At 41.1% G+C, this 26060-nt stretch overlaps 1 protein-coding gene across 1 annotated transcript; it reads left to right on the top strand.

Annotated features, from left to right (window-relative positions):
* Nucleotides 1–1382: 1382 nt before the first annotated feature.
* Nucleotides 1383–23078, top strand: LOC115422267 (dnaJ homolog subfamily C member 5-like). The gene is made up of 5 exons (XM_030138517.1): nucleotides 1383–1540; nucleotides 17028–17154; nucleotides 20455–20668; nucleotides 21686–21857; nucleotides 22868–23078. The coding sequence occupies exons 2-5, from the start codon at nucleotides 17048–17050 to the stop codon at nucleotides 22963–22965; spliced, it is 591 nt and encodes a 196-aa protein (XP_029994377.1). The 5' UTR covers nucleotides 1383–1540; nucleotides 17028–17047; the 3' UTR covers nucleotides 22966–23078.
* The last annotated feature ends 2982 nt before the right edge of the window (nucleotides 23079–26060 follow it).

The following is a 26060-nucleotide window of genomic DNA, read 5'->3' as shown; positions in this document are numbered from 1 at the left end:
GTATTAGTCAGCGTTTCCTCCTAAATGCGTTCTAGATCCTCTCAGTTGTCATCAGATGTTGCTGTCCCATCATACAAGGACTTCCTTCTACCACGGGTTCCTTCAAACCTCTGAAAACTCCAGGACAAATCCATCACTCCTGACTTCCACTACTACCTGGACACACTGACCAGTCTGGAGTCCTGTTCCTTCCTAGACCTGAACCCTTTCTGCTGTTCACAGGCTTTAGTTGGAACGCATGGGAGGAGCTGAAAGATCCAGGATTTGATTGGACTCCATTGGAGACTGATTTCAAGCCGAACGGATGAAACGATAACACAGAGAAGACGACACCTCAGAGAATCCATCATCTAACACCACTCCCATTAAACACACCACCATGAAAACCAGGTCAACCACACAAAAGGACTAAACCAAAAGGACCCCCAAGACATGGTGGGCCATGAAGCCACCGGCATTAACAGTCTCATGGACAGACCTGTGTGGGTTCCTCTGGTCCATATCCTGATGGTTCACAATGGGTCTGAGTGGTGCATGGATACACCTCCATCTGAGGCCCAGTCTGTACATTGGTCAAACTCCACTTTCTACAGAAAAAAATCAGTGATCCAAACGTGGGCCGAAGACGCACTCCTTCAGCTGCAGGACTGCTTTACCTGCACAGAAGGAAAAACACCGCACCTTCAAACACACTCATAGTCACAGTTGATTTCTACACAAAGTCCTGTGTAAAGAATGTCCCAGAAGACAAACACATCCAGGTCTGATCCAAGGGAAACCTCAGATGAAAAATGAAGTTTGGAATCTGTCTTGTGCCAGTGAATGAACTCTAGGACTTCCTGTTAATTCGTATTGTTCTGCTCCTCTAATTGTCATGTCAGTGTGGAAGACCACATTTGCTTTTCTTTTTTTTCAATATTTGTTTTACTTATGTTGTGCTGTACAATTGTTACTCTGTTTTTTTTAATGTAATATTCTGATCCTTAATTGCTTCAGCTCTTTGTTTTTACTTCACTATAGATCTTCCTTCATTCATTTAAAGCTCTATAAGTAAATGTGACTTTTGGGACTTTAGTGACTGTAACAACACAAAACCTGACAAGACATTTTTTTGTTAATCTCCAAAGAAATTTTTCACAGTATAATATAAAATTATATAATTCATACCGTGTTAATTTTTCATGCCCAGTTCTTTTGTACAATATAATATTATAACTTATTCTAAATGTGTAGATAAACTTCGTAAACACAGCTACTTCCGGTCACCTCCTGCCCTTGGTAAGATGGCGGGCCCCCCACTTCCTGTGAGAATGAGCGCGCCTGCTGTCAACGGGAGCGTGCCGAGGCGGAGTCGCGGCGCTCGGATTGACAGCTCGTCTTCTCCCCGTGTAGCCGCCGTTAGCCCCCCGTCAGGCTCTCCCCTAGCGCCCCCGGACCGGGGTTTGATGGTGTAACGGCGGAACGCGGCACTCACCTGGGATGCGATTATTTTAAGAAGAGTTCCGTGGAAAGAGCGTCATCTGCGAACCGGACCGAAGAGGTAAGAGGCACGGCTAGCAGCGGCTAACGTTAGTCCGCTTTACCGCCCTTGGATTAGTTAGCGGCTAATGCTAGCTGTGCGCTCACGGCTAACCAACATGGATGCGGTGTGTGCGTGCGCGCGTGTGTCTGATGGAGATTATCCGCTTTAACCGGGGCTGATTCCCGAGCCGACCGGTATTTTCTGGTTCTCGGACCGGCGCCGGACCCGGAGCGGTGGTTCCGGTTTGTGTGTAAAGTTCGGATGTGGAGTCTGGAGCCGGGTCACAGGTGCGGACACAGGTGTTCACATCCCACAGGTACCAGGACGTCCGACCCGGACCAGGCGGATCTGCCCGGTCCGGTCCACACTGGTCCACTGTGGGCGTCCCGGTCCGGATCCTAGTTATAGTCTACTGGTCCTGGACCCGTTGGTCTCAGTCCGGCTGGAAGGCACCTGCCCCGTAGACCAGGACCAGGACTTAATCAGGTTTAGTTTAATCTTCGGTGCAAAGTGGCGTCAGTTTATCCAGTAAAACCAGAACCAGGGCCTGTGTTCTCCTGTTCATCAGTGAATGTTCATGTTCCTCTGCTGTCTCACATCTGAACATCCTCCATGAAATCAACCATTATGAGACTTTCAGTCACAGGGGTCAAACATGCGGCCCGGGGGCCAACACCGGCCCACCAAAGGGTCCAGTCCGGCCCCTGGGATGAATTTGTGAAATGCAAAAATGACACTCAAGATATTAACAGTCAGTCCTTTTACTTTAGGGCCCATATAAAGCCCTACTTTAGTCTGAAGTGGGTCAGATCAGTAAAATACTACCAGAAAAACCTGCAAATAATGACTGTTCTAAATATTTCCTTTTTGTTTTTCTGTAAAAAGGTTAAATTACATGAAATTGTGTACCTTTACAAACTAGCCTCTCACAAAAAAATATGAAAAACTAGAAATGTCCTAAGAGAAGTAAGTGTAATTTTACTAATATTCTGCCAGTTACTAATATATTTTGTTTTTTGCAGATCCGTTGTGCTCTGTAACTTGTAATGCATATTTAGAAATGATAAGCAGAGGCAGAATAGAGTTAAAATTGCACTTATTTTTCTTGATAAATTTCAATTTTTTTCATGGTTCTTCAAGTTATTCACATTTTTAAAAGGACAGTTTATAGATGTAAATGTTTCCATAACGTAATTTGACGTTTTTCACTATTAAACACATTGAAATGTTTGGAGTTGGCATTATTTCTATATATTATCTTATTATTTCACTGGTCCGGCCCACTTCAGATCATATTGGGAGGATGTGGCCCCTGAACTAAAATGAGTTTGACAGCCCTGGGTCAGAGGGTCTAATCTGGTCCATGGGATGAATTTGGGAAAAGTGAAAACGTCGTCTGAACAGTAACTGTTTAAATTCAGCCCAGTTCAGTCTGACATTGTTCCCTGTGTTTTGTCTGCTGGTGTGTCCTAACTGTGCCAGACGGGGTGGTCCATGTTGGGGGGGGGGGGGGGGGGCTCAGACGATAAAGCTGCCACTCCTGTCTTGGTTCTGGTGTGAGGGTCCAGTCTGCTGCCACTGCCTGTTGACCCATGTGTTCCCTTTGGGGTGGAAGTGATGAGCATATCTGGGGGTGGGGGGGGGGGTCCAAGGCCATGTGGGGCTTTGTAAACCAGGAGCAGGGTGTTGGAGTCCATTCTCGTTTTAACGGGGTAACCAGGGCACAGATTCCAGACCGGCTCTGATGTGTTGGTATGTCTTGGTACCAGTGGGAATACGTGCAGCTGCATTTTCACTCTAAACAGTGAATAGTTTGGATTTGACATTTGTTTTGTTTTGTTATTATTTTACTGGTTCCAGCCCTGTTCAGATCATATTGTGTGAAATGTGGCCTTTGAACTAAAATGAGTTTGACAGCCCTGTTATAAACCGGTCTAAAAGAACAGATAAAAACCATGAGTCAGACAGGAAACGTTCAGAACAGTCTGTTGATTCTAATCAACACAAAATCTCCAGTCACTGTTTCTCAACAGTTTCAAGAACCTGTCATTAAAGACACCGCAAATTGAAAATGTCAGAAAATCCAAAAAACAGCATAAACACCAGAATAAGACAAGCTGAAATCAAACACTACAGGTGTGTTTGTGTCTAGTTTGATCTTTTTATGCTTTTTAGTTTGTGACTAGTTTTACACTTTGTTTATTATTATTTACTATGACGCAGTTACCTGTTTTTTGTAGGAAGTTACAGATAATTTTTCCTGTAAAAGACAAACATCAAACGTCCACCTTTAACCCTTAAAGACCCAAACTAAATCCAAAGACAAAGTCTGAACCAAGGTTATTATCATTAACGAAACTAACGAAATGAGGAAAACTAGAATTGAAAAAAACATTTTGTTAACTGAAATAATAAAAACTACAATTAAAAGATAAAAATGATAACCAACTGAAACTATATTGTGTACTTACAAAACTAACTAAAACGTATAAAAATTATGGATAAAATTCCCTTAGTTTTCATCTTTGTCAACGTCAGATTGATACGAAATCAATTTATTTCGCTTGAGCAATTTCATCTAGCAGCACCATTCGACACGTCACTATCAGTCACTTGTGGTTTCCAGTCGTCTTCTGGTCCCCACTCTACCTGGAAACATGGAGACTAAAGTTGGGAGAAAGTAGCAGAGTCCTGTCTGGGATTTATTTGAATACGACGACAGAGAAGAAGAGAAAAGAGACGACTGAACTAAAATTAATACTAAAACAAGAAAAGAACTCCACCAAGACAGACCCCCCCCCCCCATCACCACCAAAATTTAATCATTTCTTCCTTGTGTCAATATCAACATATCCTGAAAATTTCATGAAAATCCGTCCATAACTTTTTGTTATCTTGCTAATAAACAAACACGCATGCAAACACACAATGCAGTGATCACAATACCTCCTGGCGGAGGTAACTAAGCATTTAGAAAAAAATGAAAACTAATAACTATCAAACCCGCTCTAAAAACAAATTAAAACTAACTGAATTAGGGAAAAAAAAGTCAAAACTAAATAAAACTGAACTATAATGAAAAATCCAAAACTATTAGAACCTTGGTCTGAACAGGTTTCCACAGTCCTGAAAAACCTGGAGAAGAAATGAACGTGAAAGGAGTAACGTCAAAAAGTCGCAGGATGTCATTATTAAGGACAAAAACTCAAGTTAAATGTAGAAATAAAGGACGTTAAATCACACAGAAACCAGTCAAAGCAGTGAATTCAGTTGTTTTCTCTTTAACCTGATGCAAAGATTGACTGTAGATCCATATTTTACAGAAGATTCACATCCTGTTGAGGTTTTACATCCATTTAATCTGTTATAAATGTGATAAAACCAGACAATGAACCTGTCACAGGTGGATTTATTACCATTATTTGATGAAAAAACTAGTTTGGGACCTATTTTAATGCAGTTGTTATGAAACAGTTGATTCGTTTAATGGTTCTGTTTGATGAGTTGACATTAACATGAATAATTAGAGAACGTAGAAGTCGTTGAATTAAACATCAGCTGTTGAAAGGTCATGGAACAGTTTTGTGATTTTGGGTTTGATTCTGATTTATGGAACATGACTGACACACAGGGACATTGGAACTATGTTTATATTTATAATGAAGATTTCTTTATTAAAGGAGGAGAAAGACAAATAAAAGCAAAATAAACAGATCGTACCATCTGCATCCGCCGTGATTATGACCCCGCCCCCTGAAGGGGAGGCAAAGGTTTTTGGTTTGGTTTGTTTTTTTACACTTTAGCAGTAAATCTGTTGGTTGAATTCAGACATAATTGGGTTTATAGATTGTCACTGACTCAGAACAGATGTGGTTATATTTTGGGGAATGTAGGTCAAAGTTTCAGTTTTTATTAATATTTTACATGTTTTCATTTTCCCCATTTTACTTCTGTTTGGTGAAATGTGTGTGAGGGGCGGGGTTTGTGGTGCCTGACACCACCTGTTCTGTTTCCTGTTGATGTGGGACACAATATCTGATCTAACATGTAGATCTGAGGGTTTAGTTTCTGACAAGTTGAACTCAAGTAACCGTCTGTACGTGATAATAAAGGGAAGAATAAAAGGGAAGTTTGTCCTCCTCTGTCTTCACTCACTAGTGTTTGCTCCTGGAGGATTCTGTTGGTTTGTGTAAACTGGCTTCAGTCTGGTTTGGACCAACTCCATCAGCCAGAACAGAACCAAGAACCAGTCCAGAACAGAACCGGAACTAAACCAGAACAGAATCAGACCAGAACAGAACCAAGACCAGTCCAGACCAGAATGAAACCAGTCTAGTTCAGACCAGAACAGGGCCAGTCCAGAACCAGAACAGAACTAGACCAGTCTTGAATAAACCAGAACAGAACAAGACCAGAACCAGTCCCGACCGTCCAGAAACCAGTCCAGTCCTCAGCCCCTGTTTCCTCCTTCCTGTTGCTCTTGAACTGGATTCGTCATCGTCCATGTTGTTTCTGTTCACATGAAGCTGTAATGACCTGAACATCCATCCATGTTTTTGCCTGATGTTGCAGTCGTTTACAGATGAACGTGTGTCAGTTCTTTTGTAACAGGTTCATGTTTTTATTGGCTGATGTTTGTCTTGGCCTGGACCTTCAGGTCTTCTCCTGCTTCAACACTAATACTGAAGTTCTTTCATGTATGTTTTTAGTTTCAGTTTCAGTTTGAGTCTCTGATGAACCCAGACGTCGTGAACCTCTGACTTTATTTTAAAGGTGGCTTTGATCATCAGCTGTAGAAGTCACATGACCCTGCTTTCACATCCCCGTCCACTCATGACCAGTCCAGTCGTGTCCTGCGGTCATGAGTGGATGCTGTGGTTCATGTGATCACGAGTCATGTGGAGCCGTCACATGTTCAGCTTCAGTTTCCTTCAGTAAATCAGACTCTGAAACCCAACCTGAGCCGGTTCTGGATCCACTGTCATTTCACCAGACCTTGTTCTTCTGGGTTCAGCTGGACTGGTTGAGCTTTTTTGAAAATGTTTCATCATGTTTTGTTCAGCTCTTCAGAAGTGAAGAAGTCTCTTGGATGGAAGATGAAACAAAAGAGCTAAACCAGTCCAGTGTAGGGATGTAACCATTACCGGTATAACGATAAACTGCGGTAATATTGCAGACGGTTAGTATTACCATTTAAATTCTAATTATCATGATAACTGTGTTTGATTACTACACTTTTCCGGAGAAAACACCTATATAAAGATCTGCTTTTATGTCAAATATTTGAGTATAGTTTGAATTTATTACAATTTTAATTTTCTATACCTAATATTTGGAACCAATATTAACTTTGAAAGTCTGTGAAAAGGTTCGTTAAGCATCTGTGTGTTATTTATGCAATAAATTATATACATTTGTCAAATCAGATTTTATATTTTTTTGTGTGTTTTTTGTCCTTTTATGTTTTTATAGTAGGTTAAAGTGAGAAAATAACAGACAGATGATATAGATGAAGTTGTGCTGAAAAACAGATCTCAAACATTGAACAGTCTGACAGACACTGAACTGAAGAGTTTTATGTCCAAACTCACTTCATACAATAGAAGAAACATGTAGAGCTGTAACTGTCATCTATCCTGAACCCTTTATACCAGGGCTCTCAAACTCATGTTCTTTCAGGTTTCACATTCAGTCTGATTTGATCTGCAGTGGGCCGGACCAGGAAATAAGAACAGAATAACCTATAAATAATGACAACTCCAAATTGTTGTCTTTGTTTTAGTGCAAAAAACATTAAATTATGAAAATACTTACTTTTATAAACTAACCAAACAAAAAAAAAAGATGTGAATAGCCTGGAAAAAACTGAAATTTCTTCAGAAAAATTAGTGCAATTTTAACAATATTCTGTCTCAACTTATCATTTCTCCATGTGCATTCTGGATCAGATCTACAAAGACACTAAACACTGAGGAACAGGAAGAAAAGAGTTCAAACTGGGCTGAATTTTCTTTAGACATTTCAGGTTGTTCATATTTGTTCAGGTTATTCACATTTTATTGTTACAGGATAGTTTGTAAATGTAAATATTTTAATAATTTAAGGATTTTTTTTTTTGCACTAAAACAAAGACAAAAATTTGAAGTTGTCATTATTTTTATTTATAGCTATAATGTAAGACTTTTTTTTTTTTTTTCCATAATCAAAACAAGAGAAAATCTGCAGTCATTCTTTTTGTCGGTTCTTCTGCTGTATTATTTGACTGTAGATCATATTGGTCTGTATGTGGAACCTGAACCTAAAATGAGTTCCACAGCCTGGGACTGTGGAATTTTTGCACTTTGCAAATTCATCCCACAGGCCGCATTGGAACCTTTGGCGGCCCACATTTGGCCCCCGGGACGCATGTTTGACACCCCTGCAATAGAAGAAACATGTAGATGTAACTGTCAACTATCCTGAAGCCTTTACATTCACCCATAGAAATACTCTGAAATTTACATGACAACACCTTATTACTTTTGTGAAATTTGTAAAAAAAAAAAAAAAAAAAAAAAGAATGTTATGTGGAAAATCAAGGTTAATGAAGTTGCCATATTTGGTTCCTTACCCATAAGTGGCAAAATAACCAAAAATAAAGACACATGAAGTGTATATATAAAAAAATTCAAGAAAAACACACAAGGAACCTGTATTTTAGAACATTAGAACATGACTTTTAGAACATTCCAGCATAAGTGCTGATCCAGCTCTGTCATTTTTTCATTGAATTAACACAGACTTCAACTGCAGCTGCAAATGGATTGAATTCAGTCAATTATTCCAGGTTTTCCTTCATGACTCATTTGTGGTAAAGTCCAGATTTTTCTGCTCAGGCTTTTTCTGTTTCATAAAGATTCCAGATGAAACCTCTGTGCGTCTTTAGGACAGTATCCGGCATATTGGACCTGGACTTTTGTCTTTACGATCAGGAAACAACCAACGGAAAAGAATCGCTCTTTGTTATTTTGCAGATCCAGACAGAAGTCAGACGTGCACATTTATGAGTAAAGCTTTAGTGCAGGACTCACATTCAGCCCAATATGACCTGAAATAATAGAAGAACAGGGAAATAAGAACAATGAAAAAAGGTCCAGTTCCATCATTAAAAGTTTACATCTACAAAGGATACTTTAACCAGATGTGAATAGCATGAACAACCTGGAATTTATGAAGAAAAATAAGTGTAATATTAACAATATTCAGCCTCAGTTTATCATTTCTACATGTTCATTCTATCGTACAGATATATTTAATAACAGACAGAATATTGGTCCAATTACACGGATTTATATTCAGGACAGTTTGGGTCATATTTGTTCAGATTATTCATATTTTATTGTGAAGGATAGTTTGTAAATGTCAATATTTTTATGTAACTTAAGTTTTTAAATCTAAACAAAGGGAACAAGTTTGGATTTGTCATTATTTCTAGTTTATTGTGTTCTTCTTTTCCTGGTTCTGATCCACTTTAGATCATACTGGGCTGCATATAGCACCTGAACTCAGATTACTGTTTATATCTTTGGTGTCATTTTTGCGTTTTCTAAATTCATTCCACTGGCTGAACTGTGGCGGGCCGGTTCTGACCCGCGGGCCATATGTTTGACACCCCTGCTTTATATAAAACTAGTAAACGTCCGACATCGTCGTCCTTTAAACAACATGTGAAATAATGATGCTGATGTCGGAGGATGGGTTAGGGTTACAGCTAATGGGTTAGCGGACCTTCAAACGTTTCCGACATCGAGGCGTTGGATAAATAAACATAAATAAATAATAATAAATAAACTGTTGTTGGAATGTCCATTAGCTCTGCTCGTTAATGTAATGTATCCGGTGACTGACAGCTGATTGGACATTAGTGAATGAACAAACCGGCTGTTTACATCAGAAGAGGAGGCTGAGCCGTGGGTTAGATACACTGTAGCAGCTGTTTAACCCTTTAAGGACGACTGTGTCTGCGGTGACACGTTCAGTCATCCATTCATTCAAATGACTGAACCATTGAACACTGAATACATCCAACAGCCATCTTTATCTGAGGTTGGGCTCTTTCTATTGGTCTACAACACATTAGGGTAGACGTCTGCATTGGCTGAGGGGGGTGGGGTGGAAGTGGGCGGGGCTTAGAGCAGCAGAGTGCAGTCGGTGAGAGAGACGTGGATGATTTGTATTAGTTTCAGCGGCGTTTTCCTGAGGTTTTAGTGGTGAATTCTTTCAAATAATCGTATGTAATAGCAACATGATCTCATGACTCATGTAAATATGCATGCCACTTTTAAACGGCGTGTTATCTGTACACATTATAAGCTTTCTGCGTGAATGTTCATGCCATTATTCGGGTTAGGGTCATGTCAACTGGAGATCTTGGCGGAAATTGACACGTGATCAAATGTTATTGAATAACACGCAGAAGGTCGAAAATGCGTAGGTATAGCACAGCAAGCAAGTTTCACTGTTTTTTTTCACCTGTTTTTGTCTATTTCATTGGTAGTTGTATTTTATCTGTAAATATTATATAAATGTTTGTATATTTATATGTAAATCTATAGGCAGGGAGCTAGCCAGGGCAGAAAGAGATGTATTTATTTATTTTAAATATTTATTGCATATAATTAGGGATGTAATGATTACCGGTATAACGATAAACCGCAGTAAAATTCCCAACGGTTAGTATTACCGTTTAAATTCTAATTATCGTGATAACTGTGTTTGATCACTGTACTTTGAAAGAGAGAGAGAGATTATCTATGTATCTATGAAAAAGAAACTAAAACAAGTGAAACTTGATCTGGAAAATGGTCAAACAATGGCCATAAGGTGCCATCTTTAATGCACATTTGTATGTTTGATGTTTACATGTTCATATTTGAATGTTTCTGCGAAGAGACAGTACATTATGCCTATTATTTTATTTTATTTATTTTTTTTTCCAAAATACAACTTGGTTAAATTATTTCAGTGTGTGTATAAGTACTTTTTTGAACATTTTGAGCACAATTTCGACAGTACCACGATAATAATGATAACTGTGATAATTTTGGTCACAATAACCTTGATATGAAATTTTCACATCATTACATCCCTACATATAATAATGACAATGGCCAGATATTGAAATGTCACGTCTTCCTGATAAAAATCAGATATTTTTCGGACACTTTTATTGCAAAAACCACATAAATAAATCTAGGCGTCTTGTTTTAATGGTGGTCTTTAAAGGGTTAATGTCATCAGTGTTGTTTTGAAGTCGTTTCTCCACAGATTTAAAGAGTCGTTCCAACAGTTGAAGTCTTCTAATGTGTTTGGACATGTACCGTACCTGTGCAGTAAACGCATGCTGACGGTAACTGAATGAACAGGACACTGCTGTTCCCTGAGCGCCCACCCACCCCCCTCACCCCCTCAAACGACTCCATCCTGTGGGTCCAGTGGCTTCTTAATGGACCACATTAGTCTGTGGGCTTTTGTGTGCAGGTTTTTGTGAACGTTGCGGCCTTGGTCCTCATCATGTGGTTTTGGTGTGTGGACAGCTGTGTTTACCCACTGACGGGGTTTGGACGCTGGTCGTGTTTCTGAGTCTGTGACAAAACGGTGGAAGAACATCTACATCAGCACTGTTTAGTTCAGGTTCCACATTCAGCCCAAACAGATCTGAACTGGGTCGGACCAGGACAATAAGAACACGATAACCTGGAAATAATGACACTCCAGACATTTATCTGTATGATGAATGTTTACATCTACAAACTGTCCTTTAAAAATATGAAGATTCCCTGAAGTTTCTTTTGAAATATAGGTGCAATTTTTCCAATATTATTTGTTTATTATTTCCACATGTGCATTCTAACGTACAGATCTACAAATACATAGAACATTTAATAACAGACAGAATATTGATAAAATTTTGGATCTAAAATAAGAACAATTTGTACAATATTACATGTCAGCTTGTTATTTTTAACACAACTTACAGTGTGTGAATGAATAATGGATCAATAATGTAAAGCATTTTGTCTTGAAAAGCACAATAGAAATCCATTTTATCATTATTATTGTTATTATTATTATTATTATTATTATTATTAGAGATCCCAGTGGATCTACAAATACACAAAATATATATATTCAATAACAGAATATTGGTCCAGTTACACCAGGGCTCTCAAACTCATTTTCTTTCAGGTTCCACATTTAGCCTGATTTGATCTGCAGTGGGCTGAACCAGTAAAATAGCAGAATAACCTATAAATAATAACTGCTAACTTTTGTCTTTGTTTTAGTGCAAAAAAAAAAAACAACCCTCCATTAAATTATGAAAATACTTACTTTTATAAACTATCCAAACACAAAAGATGTGAATAACCTGAAAAAAAAAAGAAATTTCTTGAGAAAAATTAGTGCAATTTTAACAATATTCTGCCTCAACTTCTCATTTTTGCATGTGCATTCTGGATCAGATCTACAAAGACACTAAACACTGAGGAACAGGAAGAAAAGAGTTCAAATTGTGCTTAATTTTCTTAAAACATTTCAGGTTATTCAGATTTGTTCAGGTTATTCACATTTTATTGTTAGAGGATAGTTTGTAAATGTAAATATTTTCATAATTTAATGTTATTTTTTGCACTAAAACAGACAAAAATTTGAAGTTGTCATTATTTATAGACATAATGTGAGATTTTTTTTTTTTTTTCTCCACATAAAACCAAGAAGTAAATCTGCAGTCATTCTTTTTTGTCGATTCTTCTGCTGTTGTTATTTGACCATAGATCAGATTGGTCTTGATGTGGAACCTGAACTGAAATGAGTTCCACAGCCTGGACTGTGGAATTTTTACACTTTGTAAATTCATCCTAGGGGTCGGACTGGAACCTTTGGTGGGACGCATTTGGGCCCCGGGACGCAAGTTTGACACCCCTGAATTACACTGATTTATATCAAGACATTTCAAGTTCATATTTTTGTAAAAGGATAGTTTAGAAATGTAAATATTTTCATATAATTTAACTTTTTTTACACTAAAGCACACAGAAATAGAAGTTGTCATTATTTATAGGTTATTGTGTTTTTATTTCATTGGTCGGACACCTTTGTTCATATCTTAAGTGTAATTTTTGCGTTTACCAAATTCATCCCATGGGCTGGACTGGACCCTATAGCGGGCCGGTTTTGGCCCAGGGGCCGTGTGTTTGACCCCCTGATCCACGTCCAGTTCTACCTCGGTGAACACCAAGGGTCAAACTCATGTTGTCGTCTGCTTTTCAACTGGTTTTCTGTCCTGGAGCCTTGAAATGCCTCGAACATCCGCCATGCGTTCGTCTGACTTGGACCTCCTGCCGCTCTCGTCTTCCATGTTGATGTAAAATCCTGACGTGATCGTGGACTAAAGTCGTGACCCGTTAATGTGGAGGTGATGAGGAAGAGGAGATGGAGGTGTGATGGAGGGAAAGTGTCAGAGCGATGAATGGGCTGTATGCATGACCTCAGGACCTTAAAGCTGCTCCTTCAGGTCCTGTCTTTCATTATTGGACACACTGGTGAATCCAGGTGTGTCTGCTAGTTCATGTTGTGATACTGATTAATTAGACACACCTGGATTAATCAGTGTGTCCCATAATGAAAGACAAAAGTATGTGAGGAGGTTTAGTATATAAGTTTAGTAGGAGTGTAAGAAAATATCACTTCTGCAAAATATCACTATTTAATTTCACAATACTGTATCGACATTAGGCAAGGCAGGTTTATGTCTGTAGCACATTTCATGTACAGGACAATTCAAAGTGCTTTACATAAAACATTAAAAGCATTACAGCAGAAGGCATGAGAAAAACAAACAAAAATCAGATAAGTAGATAAAACAGATAAAAACTTTTAGCTCAAAAGGAACAGTGCAAATCTGAACTGATGAATCTAAACTCTATTCAACAGAACAGGTGGGTCTGGAACCTGGGTTTAAATAAACGCAGCGTTTCAGCTGATGGGAGGTTTTCTGGTTTGAGTTTGTTCCAGACATGTGGAGCATAGAAGCTGAACGCAGCTTCTCTGTGTCTGGTTCTGACTCTGGGAACTGACAACAGACCGGCTCCAGATGACCTGAGGGGTCTGGGGGTTCATACTGGGTCAGGAGGTCACTGATGGATTTTGATCCTAAACCATCCAGAGCTTTATAGACCAGCAACAGAACTGGAAAGTCTGTCCTGTGACGGACAGGCAGCCAGTGGGAGGAGCTCAGAGGTGGACTAATGTGGTCCACTTTGAAAAAGTACTGTATCGATATTTTTAGGTATTTATTCAAAGGCAGATATTGTAGAGGTTCATTTTTGTATTTCTGTTTTTCTTTTTTTGTTCATATTTTATTTATTATTCTTTAACACTTTTATTCAATAATGTTCGTTCCTTTGTTGGGATTGAACTCAAATCCTGTTCTGATGTTAGTTGTGAACTAATAGAATCTGAACATTTGAACAGGATCTGAAACTGGAATGTCTGTAAAACAGAATTTCAGTTTGAACACAGGAACATTTTGTGATAGAACATTAGATCCTGTTCTGATCAAATAAAAATGTGCTTAGTATTTGTGCAGATTTCTGGTGTAATTCAATTCTTCAGTGAAATAATCATTAAAAAAAAGAAACAAAAAAATTGCCTTTTTAACAGTATCATGGTATATGGTATCGTGATCCTAGTATTGTGATTTGCATTGTATTGCCAGAATCTTGCTGATACACAGCCCTAAAGTTTAGGATCCTAACCGTACTGGACCCGGTCCGTCCATTCACTGTCCATGTCTCCAGGGTCAGGGACCGGACCCTGGTGGGCCAGTTTTGGCCCATGGGCCCTGTATTGGACCCCCCTGGGCCAACCTCTGACCATATGCTGCAGACTCTGACACCGTCAATGGACGGTTTCACACAAAGCTCATTCAGCATGACACAGTGTGATTGGCTGTCTGGGTCAGTGGGTGGGGCTTAGGCTGAGGGTGGCGGTTGGAGTGGTTCTTATCACACACACGTTTTACACACAGTGGCAGTTTCAGATATAATCCCTGGAGTTACACACAGGCCGCCCTCATTGGTTAATCCTAGTCAGGTGGGGGTGGGTGCGTTCCTCGATTGGGTAATCTCAGATAACAGTGGGCGGGGTTTAGCAGGTGTTAGAGCGCTGCCATCTGGTGCTTCAGCCTGATGGACAGCGATGTGACACTGAGGGTATTTGTTGTTTCATGCAGACGTAGCTGAGGCGTCTGTGATGTTCTGTGGTTGGATGGAAAACCTGGACCAGGTTCAGGTCAGACCTGGTTCAGACTGAACCGGGTTCAGGCCAGACCTGGTTCAGACTGGACGGGGTTCAGGTCAGACCAGGTCCAGACCAGTGTTGGCTCATCCCGTCTGTTCACACTGAATCCAGCAGCGTGTTGTGTTGTCGTCCAATGAGGCATCGTGGTGTGAAGTGGCTTAGACTAAGCCCCGCCCCCCACCCCTTTACACCTACTGTCTGATGGGGGCGGCCCTGGTCCAGGATCCTGGTCTCAGTGTGTAGTGGTTGTGTGTCTGTTGTGTAAAGCTCTGCAGGTCGACAACAACGGGATTTACTGCAGTTTGTTTGTGGTAATGCTGACCGGTAGTAACCTCCTCCTCCTCCTCCTCCTATTCCTCCCCTTCATCCTCTTCTTCCATCTCCACTTCCTTTTTCTCTTTCTCCTCTTCTTCCTCCCCTTCTTCCTCCTCCTCTTCCTCCCCTTCTTCCTCCTATTCCTTTTCTCTTCCTCCACCTCCTCCTCTTCCTCCCCTTCATCCTCTTCCTCCATCTCTACTTCTTTTTTCTCTCCTCTTCCTCCTCCTCTTCCTCCTCCTCCTCCTCTTCTTCCTCCTCCTCTTCCTCCCCTTCTTCCTCTTATTCCCTTTTCTCTTCCTCCACCTCCTCCTCTTCCTCCCCTTCTTCCTCTTATTCCCTTTTCTCTTCCTCCACATCCTCCTCTTCCTCCCCTTCTTCCTCCTATTCCCTTTTCTCTTCCTCCACCTCCTCCTCTTCCTCCCCTTCTTCCTCCTATTCCCTTTTCTCTTCCTCCACCTCCTCCTCTTCCTCCCCTTCTTCCTCCTATTCCCTTTTCTCTTCCTCCACCTTCTCCTCTTCCTTCCCTTCTTCCTCCTATTCCCTTTTCTCTTCCTCCACCTTCTCCTCTTCCTTCCCTTCTTCCTCCTATTCCCTTTTCTCTTCCTCCACCTCCTCCTCTTCCTCCCCTTCTTCCTCCTATTCCCTTTTCTCTTCCTCCACCTCCTCCTCTTCCTCCCCTTCTTCCTCCTATTCCCTTTTCTCTTCCTCCCCCTCCTCCTCTTCCTCCCCTTCTTCCTCCTATTCCCTTTTCTCTTCCCCACTGTACGGCTCTGTTCACTCTGCAGGTCTTAATAATTTTTAAATTAAATCTGTTGTTTCACTCACCAGTCGACAGGTCATGTGCTTTTGTGTTCAGCGTCTGCTCATCTTCATTAGCAAGTGTCTTCAACCATCCTTCACGTCTGCAAAGTTGTTCACAGTTTTGAAAAAAAAAAAGTATAAATGTATGCATAAATATTCAAGCTGTTCCTTTCCTTCTACTGGTCCATCTGTTGATGGTTTAGAACATGTAAATGGTTCCAGATATCAGTCTAGTTCCTGTTGGTCACCGATAGAAGTCAGATATGGACTGTGATTGGATGAGTTAGAATTATGGCGTCTGTTGCATTTCAATAATGTTAAAGTTGGATTAAATGTGTTTAGACTGAAGTCACTTCGGAAAACATCAGATATGAATCGATGTCGGAGCAGATATGGAAGTGTCCTGGGTCTGATTTGGGCTGTTCAGAAACATCAGATACTCTAGAAAAAATCTAAATCTTACCAAGAGTATTTTCACTTGTTCCACTGGCACATTTTTTTGCTTGAATTAAACAAAAAAAAAAAAAAAATTCAATTAAGCAAAAAAAAATCTGCCAATGGTACAAGTGAAAATTATCTTGTTCAGATTTGTTGAAACCAGATTTTCCAGATCTATTGTCTATAAATCAGTTCTTATATCTCACTGAAAAGTTAAACTAGTTGTAAGTGTGATGAGATATTTGGACTAGAAATGAGAAAACTACACTTCGTCAGATTTAGATTTTTTTCCAGTGTATCAGTCAGTTTCAGTCACAGTTTTAGTCTCAGTTTTAGCCTCAGTTTTAGTCTCAGTTTTAGCCTCAGTTTTAGCCTCAGTTTTAGTCTCAGTTTTAGCCTCAGTTTTAGCCTCAGTGGGAATCGTACTGAAACACCAGGTTCATCCAGGATGGAGGTTCTGAGTCTGTGGACGTGGACTTGGATGTTGGACCTGAACTGGTTTAATATGTTTAAAATGTGAACCTTTACCTGGACTCAGGGGTTAGGGTTAACCTGGTTCTGGTTCTGGTTCTGACTGGTTTTTGTCTCTGTGGTTACCTGTGGACAGGTGAGGACAACAGCCAGGACATGGAGCAGCACCGACAGAGGGCTCTGTCCACATCAGGAGAATCACTGTACGCCGTCCTCGGAGTCGACAAGAACGCCACCCCAGAGGACATCAAGAAATGTTACAGGTACCACACCAGAACCAACGCCTTCCATACGGTTGGGAATCCAGAACCGGGTCTGGTATAGAACTACAGTGTGTGGGTTTAATGATTCCAATGTGTCCTCAGGTCACTTCTGTGTTTTGGTTCCGTTTCCTCTAAAGTCTGGTTGTATTTAACAGTAGAGTCGACTCTAGGACTATGTAGCTGGGGTGAACTGGACCTGACAGTGTCTCTGAGTTCCCGGGTTTAAACCAAACCATTACTCTGCAGAAGCACCGACCGGACTCTGTTCATCTGTGGACGTTTTAGGACTCGACCTAAAGAAAGTCCAGTTCTACTGGAAGATGAAGACCAACCTATCACCCTCCAGTAGGGACTGGACTCCAGAACTCAGCTCAGTTCCTTGGAATCGTTAGAATAATTCTGGTTCTGTGGTGTCGTCACGTCTAGAGTCTGTATTTAACAGCAAAGACGACGCTGGGACCATTTACGACAGTTCCATCAAAGGGTTAAACACCTCCCACATGAACCACAGCATCCAGTTAAACTGCACCAATGGAACACCTCTGATTGGCTCTGAGGGGCGGAGCCTACAGCCGCAACCTTAAACTCCTCCTGGTTCTATGGATACTGTTAAGAACAGTAGGAGAACAGTAGTAGAACGGTAGTTCTAGTAGTAGTAGTCCGTTGGTTCAGTTGGTAGAGCAGGTCGTCCAATGACTGAAGGGTTGGCAGTTTGAATCCTGGCTCTGACTGTCCACATGCCGAAGTGTCCTTGGGCAAGACACTGAACCCTAAATGTCTCCCAGTAGAGTCTGGCAGAGTGGTAGAACTGTAGTAGAATGGTGATAGAACTGAGTAGAACTGTGGTAGAATGGTGGTAGAACAGTGGTAGAACGATAGTACAACAGTGGTAGAATGGTGGTAGAACGGTGGTAAAACTGTAGTACAACTGTAGTGAAACAGTGTTAGAACTGTTGTAGAACAGTGGTACAGGAACGGACTGTAACACTAGACCAGGGGTCGGCAACCTTTAACACTCAAAGAGCCATTTCGACCCGGTTTCCACGGAAAAGACAACACTGGGAGCCGCAAACGGTTTTTGATATCTGAAATGAAGATGTTAGCCTATATATACCGTAAATTCCTAAGCCGCTACTTTTTTCCCACACTTTAAACACTGTGGCTTATACTCCGACGCGGCTTATACAACGATTTTACCGGTACCACGGCTTGGTGCTGGGGCGCACCTCGGTGGTGCCGTTGCACCGCCGTACCGTGGCTCGGTGCCAGGTACCGTGGCACCGCAGTGGTGCCTCGGCTCGAGGTGCCGGTGGCACCCAGTTGTGGCGCCGCGGTGCCACAGCACCTGACACCGAGCAGTGGCACTGCGGTGCAACGGCACCCAGCACCGAGCCCTGGTACCGCGGTGCCATGGCACCTGGCACTGAGCCGTAGTACTGCAGTACCACGGCACCTAGCGTTGGCCCTGAGGTGCCGCGGCACCTTGGTCGTGCCATGGCACCTGGCATCATTACCTCCACCAAGGAGGTTATGTTTTTGCCAGGGTTTGTTTGTTTGTTTGTTTGTTTGTTTGTCTGTCCGTTAGTGTGCAACATAACTCAAAAAGTTATGGACAGATTTGGATGAAATTTTCAGGGTTTGTTGGAAATGGGATAAGGAAGAGAATGATTAAATTTGGTGGTGATCGGGCGGTGGGGGGGCCCACGGGGGGGGGGGGGGGGGGGGGGGGGGGGCACTGATCAGCCTTGGTGGAGGTCTGCGCTCTCCGAGTGCTTCTAGTTAAATGTTCAGTTTTCTTCAGATATTTTTCTTTTCTTAGATTTCTCTATACTTGGCCTACCTGGGGTTGAAAGTCTTGATAAATGTACGGCGTTTTGGCGGGCTGTCGGAGAGTGTGACGCATATTTTGAGCGACAAAAAATAATACAATATACATATATATATATATATATATATATATATATATATAATTTTATTTTAATATTTCGAGATCACAATAATCTTACAATTTACAACTACAATTAAACAAACGAACAAACACAAATAAAATACTTTGTTCAGATTTTGTGCAGTTTTGGTGTTGCAGGGCATTCCGCGCATGCCGGCTGACACGTCAAGTGCTGTCAAACGTCTCTGAAGAAGGCGAATGCTGATCACTGAAATTGCACAAGGTCTGAAGAAAGAAGTTAAAAACTTTGACTTAATAAGAAGACATGATACACGTTTTTGAGACAAATAACATACACTTCAATCGGACACTTAAAATTTATTACCTCCGCCAAGGAGGTTATGTTTTTGCCAGGGTTTGTTTGTCTGTCCGTTAGTGTGCAACATAACTCAAAAAGTTATGGACAGATTTTGATGAAATTTTCAGGGTTTGTTGGAAATGGGATAAGGAAGAAATGATTAAATTTTGGTGGTGATTGGGGGTGGGGGGACCCACGGGGGGGGCCACCGATCAGCCTTGGCGGAGGTCTGCACTCTCCGAGTGCTTCTAGTTTTCCCAAGCCACGCAGAGCCGCAACATAAGGATGAAAGAGCCGCGGGTTGCCGACCCCTGCACTAGACAATGATCTGAATATGTTGAGAGTTAAACCAGACTAAACTGGATCCCAGATTCAACTCCAGTCCTGGAAACTGGTCCAGGTTCCACAGAGATCCACCAGGACCCTGATGGACCTGAAACCAGGACCCAACAAAGGACCCATAAATGACAGGAGCTGATCCTTAAGGTCTGTTCAGGTTCCTGTCATAACTGGATGAATCCGTCATGCCGGTTCTCCGGTTCTCTGCTCTGAACTCAGACCAGCTGTTCTGATGTCCACGTTCTTTACGTTTCTGTTCCAGATGGTTTTCCGTCCCTTTGGTGGTTTTTCTTTAATCCTGTGAATCCGTCAGTGAAACGTGTTCATGTTTCAGACTCAGTCGTATTGAACCAACACGAGCTGGTGTGTTTGAACTGTAGCCACTAGAGGGCGTCAGAGCGCTGCCAGAACATCTGAGAACACGGCATTAAATATAGGTTAGAACGTCAGGAAAAAACACCACAGACGAGAACATCGGACAAAAAAATACTCCGTTTCATGTCGTTATTATTTCATCTGTGTTAAATCAACTTATATTTACGTCAGTTTTTGTGTAAAAAAGGCAAAAATATAAGAATTCACTCAATAGAATCAAATAAACACTGAACTCTAATGGAATCGAATGTTTGGAGAAAAAAAGACAGTCAAAAATCTGAAGGTTTTTTTCTGCACATTTTATATTAAATTAAATGAAACTTTCCTTCTCTTTTTAAAGGAAACTGGCGTTGAAGTTCCACCCGGATAAGAACCCGGACAACCCCGAGGCGGCCGAGAAGTTCAAGGAGATCAACAACGCCCACTCCATCCTGACCGACCTGACCAAGAAGAACATCTACGACAAATACGGTTCTCTGGGTCTGTACGTCGCAGAGCAGTTCGGAGAGGAGAACGTCAACACCTACTTTGTCCTGTCCAGCTGGTGGGCGAAGGTATGGATGGGCAGAACCCTGGGAGAACAGAAGAACAAGAGTAGGAGAACAGTAGAACACTTGAACAGAAGAAGAGTAGGAGAACAGTAGAACACTAGAACTGTAGGAGAGCTGTAGGAGAACATTGGAACACTAGGAGAACAAAAGAACTGTAGGAGAACAGTAGAACAATGAGAGAACAGAAGAAGAACAATAGGAGAACACGAGGAGAACATTAAAACAGAAGAAGAGTAGGAGAACAATAGAACAAAATAACTGTAGGAGAGCTGTAGGAGAACAGTGGAAAACTAGGAGAACAGAAGAACAGCTGGAGAACAGAAGAACTCTGGGAGAACAGTAGAATAATGGGAGAACAGAAGAAGAACACTAGGAGAACTGAAGAACAATAGGAGAACAGTAGAACAAAAATACTGTAGGAGAGCTATAGGAGAACAGTAGAACAGTGGGAGAACAGAATAAGAACAGTAGGACAACAGAAGAACAGCAGGAGGACTCTAGAACAGAAGAACAGTAGTAGAACACTAGAAGAACATAAGAAGAGAAGGAGAACAGTAGAACACTAGGAGAACAGAAGAACACTAGGTGAACAGAAGAAGACTAGGAGAACAGTAGAACACTAGGTGAACAGAAGAAGACTAGGAGAACAGTAGAACAAAAGAACTGTAGGAGAACAGTGGAACATTAGGGGAACACTAGGAGAACAGAAGAACAACAATAGGAGAACAGTAGGAGAATAGAAGAACAGCAGGAGAACTCTAGACCAAAAGAACAGTAGTAGAACACTAGAACAGTAGGATAACAGAAGCAGAGGAGTAGGAGAACAGTAGAACAAAAGAACCGGAGAGCTGTAGAAAAACAGTAGAAGAATGGTAGGAGAATTGACATTCTGTTACGTTCTTGCGTGTATGGGTCCATCTGACGTTCTGTTACGTTCTTGTGTGTATGGGTCCATCTGACGTTCTGTTATGTTCTTGCATGTATGGTTCCACCTGATGTTCCTCTGCGTTCCGTCCCCAGGCGCTCTTCGTGTTCTGCTGCTTGGCCACTGGCTGTTACTTCTGCTGCTGCCTGTGCTGCTGCTGTAACTGCTGCTGTGGTAAATGTAAACCTCGGCCGCCCATGGACCAGGAACCAGAGTTCTACGTTTCCCCTGAAGACCTGGAGGCCCAGATGACGGCGGACGAGAGAGGTGAGAACCCACTCATTCACTAACGTTCCCAACAGTTCTGTGGTGTTGGTTCTAGTGCCTTTAACCCAGTGTTTTTCAACCCTGGGGTCAGGACCCCACATGGGGTCGCCTGGAATTCAAATGTGGTCACCTGAAATTTCAAGTAATTGATAAAAAATTAAAACTTACTAATAAAAATGTATATTATATAGTCTAAATGTTGTCTAAAATTAATGTTTATTTGCAACATATTATAGCAAAGTATTACACAAACCAAAACAAATTAATTTTAGCTAATAAAATGTTTCCGTTTTGAATGTCTGGGATCGCCAGAAATTTCTAATAATTTATAAAAAACAAATTAAAACTTACTGATATAAAGTTTCATTACATTGTCCAAATGTCTAAAATTAATGTTTATTTGCAACATAGTATAGCAAATTATTACACGATCAAAAACAAATTAATTTTAGCCAAAAAAATGTCTCTGTTTTGAATGTCTGGAGTCGCCTGAAATGTGTGATGTTAAAATGGGGTCATGAGCCAAAAAAGGTTGGAACCACTGCTTTAACCTGTCTAATGTGTCGTTGGTTACAAATACTGACATGAATGTGTGGATGGGTTCTAAACAGTAGAACATCATCTGCATACAAGGATATTTGGAGGTTGAGTGGTCTCTGTTTAGGACAAATATGAACCCAGGTAGAGAAGAGTCTGATGAGGCTGGAGTCACTGAACTCAGACCATTCAGTGTTCTGATGAAAGGACTGATGGACGAACCTGTCCATCAGTCTGATCTGTGGAACATCTGCAACATCTGCAACATCTGCTCAGGCTGGGACAGGAACATGAAACCATGGACATTAACACAGTTCTGCTTCTCCTCCTCCTCCATCTTCTCCTTCTTCCTCCTCCTCCTTTTTCTCCTCCTTCTCCTTTTTCTCCTCCCCCTCCTCCTTCCTCCTTCTCCTCCTCCTCTGCCTCCTCCTTCTTCTCCTCCTCCTCCTCCTCCTTCTCCTCCTCCTCCTCAGATGGTGGTGAACCCATTGTGATGCAGCCATCTTCTGCCACAGAGACCACTCAGCTGAAGGCCGATGCCCACCACAGCTACAGGACCGACGCTTATTAACCACACCCACCTTCTGCCCCACCCACCACTGGCCATGTGACATGTTCAACCACAGCAGTAATGAACCCCCCAACCAGCAGAGACCTGAAGGAGGAGGAGGAGGAGGAGGAAGAGGAGGAGGAAGAGGAGGACAACGTGTAGTGAATGTCGTCATAAATGCACCACGGCCTCATGTTTTGTTCCGTTTGAAATGAGGCCAGTCCTATGGGGGGGGGTGTGTGTGTGTGTGTGTGTGTGTGTTGGGGGGGTGCGGCAAGGGGAGGTCGGAGGTGGGGTTAGATATGAGGTGTATATTTGGACGCCAGCGCCAAAGGCTCTGATCAACAGCTGACGTATTAACTGTGTTCAGTTTGACAGGTGGGTTTAAGGGGGGGGTTAGGTAGATATAAGGGGGCTTTTAGGTGGTTTTAACGTGGGTATAAGGGGGGTTTTAGGTGGGTTTAAGGGGGGTTTTAAGGCGGGTTTCAGGTGGATTTAAGGTGGGTTTTAGGTGGATTTGAGGTGAGTTTAAGGGGGATTTCAGGTGGTTTTAAGGGGGGTTTTAGGTGGATTTAAGGGGGGTTTAAAGAGGGTTTCAGGGGGGTTTCAGGTGTGAGTTTGTCGACTGATGCTGATATTGAACTGGTAGATTCCTGTGGCTCAGATCAGCTGTTTGAAACCCAGCCTGAAGGACCCAGAACCCCAGAACCTCCACCCTTTACCTTCTCCTAATCAAACAGGATCCGTTTAAGCCAAACCTTCCCATCATGCCTCTGGGTCTAAACCAGTTAAACACGACTGTCGTCCACTTCCTGTTTCTGTGCGATGCGTTCAAAGGCCTGGAAACGACGCAGTCCAATCACAACTAATGGTGCGTTCAAGTGTCTGCTGTAAATCTGCTGTTTCCAGTGGTGTCACAGGTTGGATCGGACTCTTCCTCCTCCTCTTCCTCTTCCTCGTTTCTTCTTCTTCACTCTGTCTCGTGGATCTTCCTGATTCTCATTAAAGCTGTGATTGATCCGGTGTTAGATTCAACACAAACATCACACACTGATCAGCTTTTGATTTGTTTTTGTTTTTGTTTTTTTGCTCATTTTTAGTTTTGTTTCGTGACGAAGTTAAAACGCTGTAAATGTGGTGTAAATGTTTAGATTTGACGTCACTTTCCTTTTTCTTCTGTAGCTTTCGTTCTTTTATTTATGTCGTGTCTGAAGGGAGGATGTTCACGTCCAAAGTCTTACATATAGAGAGATTTTTTTATTTATTTATTTTTTTTTTTATGTAGACGATCCGATGGGTTCACAACAGTCGAACCTTTGTAGAGAATCGCGTTTTGTCGGTTAGTTCTTGGTTTCGTTGACGCCAGTAGAAAATCCACGGCGGTCGTTTGCGTCGGTTCATATTTTTGTGGAAGGAAACACTTTGTTCATGATGTAATTAAACATATCAGGAGAAAGTGCAATAAGAGTTAACGAGAACGCAGCTTCACCGTCAGATCGAACCGCCGCGAAGCTGGTTTTCACGTCCAACAGGTGAAATATTCCAGTATTGGGACATGAAGGTTTTCTCCACACATTTGAATTATTTACTATTTAATTTATTCTGAGATTTTATATATTATTAACATGGTATTTTCCTCTTATTTAGTTATTTCACAGTCTCTCATTTTAAGATAAAGTTCATTTTGTCCAAATCTGAAACTGTTCAGACAAACGTGAACTTTATCTTCAAAAGTCGTTACTGGTTTATTATTTAACGAAGCTCATTTTAGCTATTAACCGTTTGGTTTTCCTGAGATAAAAATCTCCAGATGATGCATTAATTTGATTTTGTTTCCTCCTGATTTCACATGATTTCGTTTCCTGTTCTGGTTTAAACAGGTCACGTCTTTCATCGTCTCAGAGTCGAAGGTTTTTTTGTTTGTTTGTTTTAACAAGTTTTTATTTTATTTAAGGACAAATGGTTTTTTTTTACGATAGCATATTAGGGCCACATCAGAAAAATAAAAACACTTGTCACTACGAGAATAATGTCATAATATGAGAAAAAAGTCATTTAAAAATATATATATGTATCTTTTATGAAATTAAAGTCGTAATATTTTCAAAATAAATTCACAATAGTGTGATTAAAAAGTCATAATTTGGACATTTGTCGGCCTTAAGTGTCTGTTCGGTTCTTATGACAAAACAAACCCAAACGTGTGAACTGTCTTCAAAGTCCTTCGACTAATGCTAATGTGTTTATGGTGGGCGGGGCTAATAGGTGCAGTATTTGGTGGGCGGGGCTAATAGGCTCAGTATTTGACCCCAAATGAAAGTAGAACCTCACAGAATGTTCCAGTTCTACATGATGAGACCAGTGGGTATGACTGTATTCGGGAAATTACAGGTTTTATCTCAATATTTTACCACTTTATTTCCGTAGTGACGTGCTTTTATTTATTTATTTTAATTTTTAAATTTCTGATTCACTGTCATAGTTTTTTGTTTTTTGGTATTGGATAAATTATATCATCGTATCAGAAACAAAGCATGTTTTGTAGTTGAAATAGGTTTTATTTTCCTTTTGAGCAGGTTTTATCTCATCAGCACATGTAATTAACACATGTAATTAACACGTGTAAATACACATGTAATTAACACATGTAGTTACACACGTTAATTACATGTGTAATTAAGCTTTAGTCCAACTCATTTTCTTTCAGGGTCCACGTTCAGCCCAGTTGGATCAGAGCCAGTCACACAATAACAGAATAAACTATAAATAATAACTAGGGCTGGGCAAGTTAACGCGTTATTACTGCGTGAACGCATTCATTAAATAACGCCAACAATTTTTTTAATCTCCCATTAAAGCCATTCTGCCTTTCAAGCAAGTCTTAGTTCATTTATACATACGGACTCTTATTTTGAAACTCATGCTTTTATTTTGGCCCTCCACACGCACCAAGCGCCGGTGCTGTGTGCACGTGCCGACTGAGGAGAAAAGAGCGAACTTTACAAGTAATGCTGAATCCAACTGTGTGGAACTCCTGCAGTTCAACGCCTGTGTGTGTCAGTCATTCTGTTGTTTGTTAAATAATTTCACATGCAAACGTGTCGTAAGAAACATGT

The sequence above is a fragment of the Sphaeramia orbicularis genome, chromosome 7 (assembly GCF_902148855.1).
Source record: "Sphaeramia orbicularis chromosome 7, fSphaOr1.1, whole genome shotgun sequence".
NCBI lineage: Eukaryota > Metazoa > Chordata > Actinopteri > Kurtiformes > Apogonidae > Sphaeramia > Sphaeramia orbicularis.
Note: the sequence above shows the minus strand (reverse complement) of the source record. Positions and strands in the feature narration are given on the sequence as shown.

Excerpts from the sequence above, each read along its gene's own strand:
- LOC115422267 (XM_030138517.1), top strand. The coding sequence starts at position 17,048 with ATGGAGCAGCACCGACAGAGGGCTCTGTCCACATCAGGAGAATCACTG. Across the intron at positions 17,155-20,454 it reads GACATCAAGAAATGTTACAG|GAAACTGGCGTTGAAGTTCC; the intron begins GTACCACACCAG and ends CTCTTTTTAAAG. Across the intron at positions 21,858-22,867 it reads GATGACGGCGGACGAGAGAG|ATGGTGGTGAACCCATTGTG; the intron begins GTGAGAACCCAC and ends CCTCCTCCTCAG.